The following is a 10,491-nucleotide window of genomic DNA, read 5'->3' as shown; positions in this document are numbered from 1 at the left end:
GAAACTATGCCAAGATGCTTCAAAAATGTTGCATAAGTGACAAGCATGTCAAATAATAATCATGAAATTAATTTGCAGTTGGCTTGCATAGAACGAGTCATCAAGAGTTGAAAAAACATAGGTCTGGGACAGGTGCCGGTTCATAAACGCAGCAGAAAGCTTGAAACTGGATAGAGCAAAGGGGTTCAGGCGGATGGGTGGACAGCAAGGAGTCACCAGGGGCGGTGCGACGCACTTGCCTAGGGGCCCAGGTCCCTCCGAGCAGAAAGATAAGAGAGAAGGAAAAATTAGATGAAGCGCAAGATTTTCAAATATTCCATAAATGGAAACGCATGGTCAAATAATAATGCAGGATAAATGCCCAACCGTTGGTTTTTTCAATAGCGCGCATCAATTAGAGATGGAAAACCACAGGTCTAGGATTAGTAGTGGCGGATTCCAAAACCAGGCAGAACAAGTTGATAACCTGGGAATAGCACAGCCAGGACGGCGGACTGGGGACGAGGCAAAGGTCGAGCACACGGCGAAAGTAGTTCCCGAACGTATGGTCCTAGGCTAGGTCCTCCGAGAGAAAGGAAAGAAGGAAGAGAAAATTAGAAGAGAGCCAAGATTTAAAATGTTCATAAATGACAAGATGAAATAATAATCAGGAAATAAATCTCAGTTGGCTTTTCATAGCCGATCAATTAAGAGTTATGAAAACAGCAGGTCTGGGACAGGTAGGGGTTTCCGTAACCACAGGCAGAACAGTTTGAAAACTGGAATAGCTCAGCAAGGCCAGGGGATGGGGACAGCAAGGTGTCATTCATGCCCGGTAGCCTGACGTATGTCCTAGGGCTCAGGTTCTCAGAGAGAAAAGAGAGAACGAAGAGAATTAGAGAGAGGCATACTTAAAATTCACACAGGACAACTGAAAGACAGAGAAGTACTCCAAGGTAAACCAACTGACCCTACAAAGGCCCCCGACACAAACAACTTGCAGCATAAATACTGGAGGGCTGGAACAGGAGCGGTCAGGAGACACTGTGCCCATCCGAAAGAAACCCCGGACAGGGCCAAATAGGAAGGATATAACCCACCCACTTTGCCAAAGGCACAGCCCCCGCACCACTAGAGGGTAATGCCTCAACCACCAACCAAATATAACAATAATATGTTTACCCATACCTAATATAACAATAATATGTTTACCCCATACCTAATATAACAATAATATGTTTACCCCATAAACCCAATATAGACAATAATATGTTTTACCCCATACCAATATAACAAATAATATGTTACCCATACCCAATATAACAATAATATGTTTACCCCATAAACCCAATATAACAATAATATTGTTCACCCCATACCAATATAACAATAATATTGTTCAACCCATACCCTATAAAATATATGTTCACCCCATAACCCAATAAAAATAAATGTACCCATACCTATATATAATAATATGTTCACCCCATACCCAATATAAAATAATAATGTTCACCCCATACCTAATATACAATAATATTGTTTCACCCCATACCCAATATTAAAATATATGTTACCCCATACCCAATAAACAATAATATGTTTACCCCATAAACCAATATAAACAATAATATGTTCACCCATACCAATATACAATAAATTGTTCACCCCATACCATATAAATAATATGTTCCACACCATACCTATATACAATAATGTTTCACCCATACCTAATTATAACAATAATATTTCACCCATACCTAATATAACAATAATATATTCACCCATACCTATAATATAACCAAAAATATATAGTTCACTCCATACCAATATATAATAATATGGTTCACTCATACCCAATATATAATAATATGTTCACCCCATACCCAATATAAAATATGTGTTACCCCATACCCAATATAAAATAATATGTTTACCCCATACCCAATATAACAATAATATGTTCACTCCATACCCAATATATAATAATATGTTCACTCCATACCCAATATATAATAATATGTTTACCCCATACCTAAATAACAATAATATGTTTACCCCATACCCAATAACAATAAATATGTTACCCCATACCCATTATACAAAATATTATTTCACCCCATACCTAATATAAAATAATATGTTTACCCCAACCAATATAAACAATAATATATTCACCCTCATACCCAATATAAAATAATATGTTACCCCATAACCTAATATAAACAATAATATGTTTACCCCATACCCAATATAAAAAATATATGTTACCCCATAACCAATATTAAAATAATATGTTACCATACCTATATAAAATAATATGTTACCCCATACCCAATATAAATCAATATGTTTCACCCCATACCCAATATAAAATAATGTGTTTACCCCATACCTAATATAACAATAATATGTTACCCCATACCCAATATAAAATCAATTGTTCACCCCATACCCAATATAAAATATTGTGTTTACCCCATACCCAATATATAATAATATGTTCACCCCATACCCAATATAACAATAATATTGTTCACCCCATACCTAATATAACAATAATATGTTCACCCCATACCTATATAACAATAATATTTACCCATACCCATTATAAAATACTATGTTCACCCATACCCAATATAAAATAATGTTTCACCCCATACCTAATATAAAATAATATGTTTACCCATACCCAAATATAAATAATATTTTCACCCAACCCAAATAAAAAAATATGTTCACCCCCATAACCTAATATAACAAATAATATGTTTACCCATACCCATTATAAAATACTATGTTCACCCATTACCCAATATAAATAATATGTTCACCCCATACCTAATATAACAAATAATATGTTTACCCCATACCCAATATAACAATAATATGTTTACCCCATACCCAATATAACAATAATATGTTTACCCCATACCCAATATATAATAATATGTTCACCCATACCCAATATAAAATGATGTGTTTACCCCATACCCAATATATAAATAAATGTTTACCCCATACCCAATATAAAATATGTTTACCCCATACCCAATTATATAATAATATGTTTACCCCATACCCAATATAACAATAATATGTTTACCCCATACCCAATATAAAATAAATGTTCACCCCATACCCAATATAAAATATTGTTTACCCCATACCCATATATAATAATATGTTTCACCCATACCAATATAAAATAATATGTTCACCCCATACCTAATATAACAATAAATATGTTTTACCCCATACCCAATATAAAATAATATGTTTCACCCATACCCAATATAACAATAATATGTTTACCCCATACCTAATATAAAATAATATGTTCACCCCATACCCATTATAAAATATGTTTACCCCATACCTATATAACAATAATATTTCACCCCATACCCATATAACAAATAATATGTTTACCCCATCCCATAATATAAAATAATATGTTCACCCCATACCCATTATAAAATAATATGTTTCACCCCATACCCAATATAACAATAATATGTTTCACCCCATAACCTAATATTAAACAATAATATGTTTACCCCATACCCATATATAAATAATATGTTCACCCCATACCTAATATAACAATAATATTGTTACCCCATACCCATTATAAAATACTATGTCACCCATACCAATATAAAATAATATGTTCAACCCCATACCCAATATAAAATAAATATGTTCACCCCCATAACCTAATAACAATTAATATGTTTTACCCCATACCCATTATAAAATTACTATGTTCACCCATACCCAAATAAAATAATATGTTTCACCCCATACCTAATTATAAAATAATATGTTTACCCCATACCCAATTATAAAATAATATGTTCACCCCATACCAAGCATATAACAATATAATATGTTTTACCCCATACCCAATTATTAAACAAAATATGTCACCCCATACCCAATATAAAATATGTTTTACCCCATACCTAATATAACAATAATATATTCACCCCATACCCAATAAAACAATAATATGTTCCACCCCATTTTACCCCCCCAATTAACAAAATATGTTACCCCATACCCAATATAAACAATAATATTTCACCCCATACCCATATAACAATAATATGTTACCCTCATACCCAATATAAAAATTATTGTTTTAACCCCATAACCTAATATAACAAAATATATTCACCCCATACCCAATATAACAATAAATATTTCACCCCATACCCAATATAACAAAAATATGTTACCCCATACCCAATATAAAAATTAAAGTTTCCACCCATACCCAATATAAAAATAATATATTCACCCCATACCCAATTATAACAATAAATATGTTTAACCCCATACCCATTATAAAAATACTATGTTTAAACCCCACTACCCAATATAAAAATAATATGTTCCACCCCATACCCAATATAAAAAAAAAATATTTTTTTTTAAATTGTTTCACCCCATACCCCAAATAAAATTAATATGTTCACCCCATACCCAATATAACTAAAAATATGTTACCCATACCCATTATAAAATATATGTCACCCATACCCAATATAAAATAATATTTCACCATTACCAATATAACAATAATATGTTTACCCCATACCCATTATAAAATACTATGTTTACCCATACCCAATATAAAATCATATGTTCACCCCATACCCAATATAAAATCATATGTTCACCCCATACCCATTATAAAATACTATGTTTACCCATACCCAATATAAAATAATATGTTCACCCCATACCCAATATAAAATAATATGTTCACCCCATACTCAATATAACAATAATTTGTTTACTCCATACCCAATACTCTCTTATTGTCATCCGTTTGACGCATTCAGCCCAATAGGAGGCTTGATTAAAAACAGGAAGTCTATGAAAAAGCCATGGTGCTCTCTCAGTCTCTCTCTCCCTCTCTTTATCTGTCTCTCTCTCTCTGTCTTTCTTTCTCTCTGTCTCTCTCTCGCTCTCTATTACTTTATCACTCTATCTCTTTCTTTCTCTCTTTCTCTCTCTCTCTCTCTCTCTCTCTCTCTCTCTTTCTTTTTTGCCAGAAGCATCTATATTTTTGACAGACAGGGCACTGTATTCTATTGCAGAGTAAGGGAATGTTGACACTCCTTTGTTCTGGGCTGTTTTCACCTCCTGTTGGAGTTCCTGACAGCAGACAGTAGCTCATCAGCAGCCTACAGCACAATCCTAGAATAGCTGTTATTTCTGACAAACCAAATCATGGGGGCTCCCGAGTGGCGCAGAGGTCTAAGACACTGCAACCCAGTGCAAGAGGTGTCACTGCAGTACCTGGTTCGGATCCAGGCTGCATCATGTCCGGCTGTGATTGGGAGTCCCATGGGACGGCGCACAATTGGCCCAGCATCGTCCGGGTTTGGCCGGGGTAGGCCGTCATTGTAAATAAGAATGTGTTGTTAATAACTGACTTGCCTCGTTAAATAAAGGTAAAAATAAAAAAGATCAATGTCATGGCCTTGAGAGAGTTGGATGTTGTCTACACAGCAGACCAGCTCTCTGTGAATGTATGGATGTAAGGGAGGTGGTTCAGTGAACCTAGCTCACGTCGTGGGTAACCTTGCCTGAGACCTGAAGACTTGTGTTAGCTTCCCAAGCTGATGCCTTTAGCCCAGAGGGCTAACACAGTATTGTGGCACAAACCGAGTCAATACGCAAAATGGCAATCTGTGACACACAATAAAATAGCTATGGAGGTGTATTTTAACCTGTGTTTTCTCTCTATGTTTATTGTCCAGGGTGCAAGGTGCGGAGAGGGGCTGCGGTTCCGTAACGTGTCCTGCTTTGTGTCGGACGGGTCTGGCCAGGGAGAGGGCAGTCTGGTGGATGATGAGCTGTGTGGAAACCTTGAGCCCTCGGTAGACGGCGACAAACAGATCACCCTGGAAGAACCCTGCACCTCGCCCTGTCCAGGTAACTAACTTACCTTGGCCTGCAATGACTGGGGATCCAGAGTCCTGGACAATGGACCCGGTCCCTAGATAAGAGGGCGATTAGATCTGACGAGGAAAAACGCCTGACCCTATAATCAGTAAAGATTCACCTCTGAGCATCCATCTAATCTACTTGTAGCTAGTTCAACACAGCAATACAGTTACAATGTGTAGCTCTATCTGGTCGAGGAAGCCCCTTGTCATTCAATGTTCTATACCAACTACGCAGAGACCTTTTGCTGTGCCTTTTAGGCTGAGCTGAGTTCACTACTGCCATTAAATCACATTTATGTGGTCCTAGCTGTGTTACATGCTATTCCAGCTCTCTCATAACATCTCTTAGGAGCAGTATCCTGCTGACACTGACAGTAAGCACTAATGACTGGATGGTTAGATAATCAGAGGCTGGTGCTAGAGAGGACTCCAATGCCTGCTACGGTGCGTCATTCTCTGTTCATAGTGATGTTGACTGACATTGTAGGGAATCCAGTGAGGTTTCTAAGATCTGATTACATGATTTCTTTATCTCCAATGACTTGAAAGTGGCGATAACACTTTCTCTTCTGAGTAAAAACCTTTCAACGTCATACATTTCAGAGAGTTGCTAGGGAAAAAAGTGCATCTGAAAACGACTCGTATGAACGTTATTTTTCCAGTACGTATTTCCTTTTTTGCCAGTGCCTATGAATGACAGATCCAACATCCCATTTTGACAGGTCCTTTGTAGCAGAAGTAGAGTTGTGACAAGCTCATGCAGCAGAAAATTGTGTGTGGTGTGTTTGATCTGTGTGTGTGTGTGCGTGTCCAGAGCTGTAAATTTGGTTGTGTGTAGTCGTAGTCCATAGCTCTAATCTCCCGTGGTTTAGCTCAGGCAGCCAGAACAGAGGGGGCAGGTACTTAATCCAAGTGTACACTCTCTCACCACATGAAACCCCACCAGACAACACCTCCCCTCCTCTGCGTATCACAGCCCTGCCTCCCGTGCCTGATCGTAGCCCAGTCCAGGACCCCACCATGCCTGACGCCTGACACACAGAGGGCAGACAGAGGAATGTGCACGTACTCCGATAATCATGAGGCGGATTAGGTCTCTTTGGAACTGACGGCTTTACGATGAATTAATATTTAGTCGTGTGCTCACTTCTTCCCTGCCACTACAATGGCATGAATGAATGACTGACCTATTTTAATGGGAAATGGCCTGTTTTCTGAGAACACCCTGATCCATGTTAGAATAGAAGATAATAAAAAATGAGATCTGGCTCTGTTGGAGAAATATTTGAGGAGAGGTTTAATTTTTAGAAGTTGATATTCTTAACTTTACCAGGGATAGGGTTTAACATCTAGGATGACATCTAAACCAAATATAAGTAATATTCAAGTTTCCCATTATAATTATGTAGTGCCGGGGCCAGGAATTTTGTGATATGACCAGGATAATCTCTGGAGCCATGGTCAGGTTACATGGGTAACAGTAATGTCTCATATAGTTCTGTAAGTTCTCAACTGTGTACAGCTAAATGTGTTGTAAGTTATGTACTGTGTGGTTCTGTACAGGTGACTGCTACCTGACTGACTGGACAGTGTGGAGCCCGTGTCAGCTGAGCTGTGTCAGTGGAGATGACCTGGGTTTCGGCTCGGTGCAGGTCAGATCCAGAGCCGTGCTGGCCCAGGAGCCAGAGAACCTACTGCAGTGTCCAGAACAGGAGTGGGAGGCCCGGCCCTGCACTGGTCAGTCTACGCACACATACACACATTCACACAGGAACACACATACAGTGGGGCAAAAAAGTATTTAGTCAGCCACCAATTGTGCAAGTTCTCCTACTTAAAAAGATGAGAGAGGCCTGTAATTGTCATCATAGGTACACTTCAACTATGACAGACAAAATGAGAAAAAAAATCCAGAAAATCACATTGTAGGATTTTTTATGAATTTATTATTATGGTGGAAAATAAGTATTTGGTCACCTACAAACAAGCAAGATTTCTGGCTCTCACAGACCTGGAACTTTCTCTAAGAGGCTCCTCTGTCCTCCACTCGTTACCTGTATTAATGGCACCGTTTTGAACTTTTATCAGTATAAAAGACACTGTCCACAACCTCAACAGTCACAACTCCAAACTCACTATGGACAAGACCAAAGAGCTGTCAAAGGACACCAGAAAACAAAATTGTAGACCTGCACCAGGCTGGGAAGACTGAATCTGCAATAGGTAAGCAAGCTTGGTTTGAAGAAATCAACGTGGGAGCAATTATTAGGAAATGGAAGACATACAAGACCACTGATATCTCTCTCGCTCTGGGGCTCCACGCAGATCTCACCCCGTGGGTCAAAATGATCACAAAACGGTGAGCAAAAATCCCAGAAACACACGGGGGGGACCGTAGTGAATGACCTGCAGAGAGCTGGGACCAATAAAACAAAGGCCTACCATCAGTAACACACTACACCGCAGGGACTTCAAATCCTGCCAGTGCCAGCCGTGTCCCCTGCTTAACAGTACATGTCCAGCCCGTCTGAAGTTTGCTAGAGAGCATTTGGATGATCCAGAAGAAGATGGGAGAATGTCATATGGTCAGTAGATGAAACCAAATATAACTTTTGGTAAAAACTCAACTCGTCGTGTTTGGAGGACAAAGAATGCTTGAGTTGCATCCAAGAACACCATAACCTACTGTGAAGCATGGGGGTGGAAACATCATGCTTTGGGGCTGTTTTTCTGCAAAGGGACCAGGACGACTGATCCGTGTAAAGGAAAAGAATGAATGGGCCATTGTACGTGAGATTTGTGAGTGAAAACCTCCTTCCATCAGCAAGGGCATTGAAGATGAAACGTGGCTGGTCTTCAGCATGACAATGATCCCAAACACACCGCCACGGGCAACGAAGGAGTGGCTTCGTAAGAAGCATTTTCAAGGTCCTGGAGTGGCCTAGCCAGTCTCCAGATCTCAACTCATAGAAAATCTTTGGAGGGAGTTGAAAAGTCGCAGCAACAGCCCCAAAACATCACTGCTCTTAGAGGAGATCTGCATGGAGGAATGGCCAAAAATACCAGCAACAGTGTGTGAAAACCTTGTGAAGACTTCAGAAAACATATATCTATCGTCTCCTCCCCACTACAGAGGGCCAGTGTTATGAGTAGTCTGTACTGACCCATATCTCTCCTCCCACTACAGAGGGCCAGTGTTATGAGTACAAGTGGATGACAGGAGCGTGGAGAAGCTCCTCTCGACTGGTCTGGTGTCAGAGATCTGATGGATTAAATGTCACAGGTATGTTTGTGCGTGCGTGCGTGCGTGCGTGCGTGCGTGCGTGCGTGCGTGCGTGCGTGCGTGTATGTGTGTGGATTGTAAAAGAAGAAACATTTGGACAAGTGAGAACATTTTGCCGGTCCCCATAAGGAAAAAGGATATTTTAGCTTTAGGGGTTAGGTTTGGGGATAGGGTTAGGGTTTTGGAGTTAAGGTTAGAGTTAGTGTTATGTTTAGAGTTAGGGCTTAGAGTTAGGGCTTAGGGTTAGTACTAGGTTTAGAGTTAGGGCTTAGGGTTAGTACTAGGTTTAGAGTTAGGGGTTAGGGCTAGGGTTAATACTAGGTTTAGAGTTAGGGGTTAGGGCTAGGGTTAATACTAGGTTTAGGGTTAGGGGTTAAAGACAATAGGATTTTGAATGGAAATCAATTGTTTGGTTCCCACAAGGATAGTAAAACAAACGTGTGTGTGTGTGTGAGTGTGTGTGTGCTGCTTATACCCCACCCTCCGACAGAATGCAACCACCAACACTCCTTATTTTAATTAAACTAATCCCTTTATATATTTGCCTACTTCATATGCCGGTGAATAGAAGCCACTAAACCCTTCTCTAAGGACGAGTATTGAGTGGTATCCTACTGTAGCAAAATATTTGAGTCGCTGCCTCTCGATTTAGTAGCTACATTATAATAACTTTAACTGCATGAATGTGTGCGATGTGAATAATGAATTGTACAATGCAGTTCTGCTGCAGTCAGCCGCCCAGCTCTCTCCAGGTCAGGTGCCTCTGTGGCTGATGATGATGATGAGGTGGATACGGTCATTTAAAACACTGTTTCTGCCTGTCGGAGAGATTGCTTTCCGAGCACTTCCTGACTGCTTGTCACTGTGGAGCCGAGGCCGCGTGTGTGTGTGTATGCATTCCTGTGTGTATGCGGGCGTGCCATCGAGTGTGCGTGTGTATGTGTTAGTGTGTGTGTGTAGGAGATTTAATCCTTGACGATGACGCATTTAAAATCTGCTGGCCGTCACACGTCAGCTTTAGGTCTGTGACTGCTACCTCTGCCTCGGTGGTGCTCGGAGCTCAGAGGTTCTAGGTGAAGAGTTACAGTGTATGTGTCACTTATCATAAAGGATGTGTGTCTTATTCAGCAATGAATCCTCTGAAGAATGAATAACCAGCGATGAATCATCTGAGGAATGAATAACCAGCGATGAATCCTCTGAGGAATGAATAACCAGCGATGAATCCTCTGAGGAATGAATAACCAGCGATGAATCCTCTGA

General features: G+C 39.6%; 1 protein-coding gene across 1 annotated transcript in view; it reads left to right on the top strand.

The window, feature by feature from the left end:
- The window catches only part of thsd7aa (thrombospondin, type I, domain containing 7Aa), a 145,815-nt gene that overhangs the window by 118,565 nt on the left and 16,759 nt on the right, over positions 1-10,491 (top strand). The window contains exons 26-28 of the mRNA XM_070438562.1: positions 5,757-5,931; positions 7,509-7,682; positions 9,133-9,228. Of these exons, the coding sequence (XP_070294663.1) occupies positions 5,757-5,931; positions 7,509-7,682; positions 9,133-9,228 (445 nt within the window). The remainder of the gene's footprint in view (positions 1-5,756; positions 5,932-7,508; positions 7,683-9,132; positions 9,229-10,491) is intronic.

The sequence above is a fragment of the Salvelinus sp. IW2-2015 genome, unplaced genomic scaffold (genome assembly GCF_002910315.2).
Source record: "Salvelinus sp. IW2-2015 unplaced genomic scaffold, ASM291031v2 Un_scaffold1020, whole genome shotgun sequence".
In the NCBI taxonomy this organism is placed as follows: Eukaryota; Metazoa; Chordata; class Actinopteri; order Salmoniformes; family Salmonidae; genus Salvelinus; species Salvelinus sp. IW2-2015.
The sequence above is the reverse complement of the archived record's forward strand: the minus strand, read 5'-3'. Positions and strand labels throughout refer to the sequence as shown.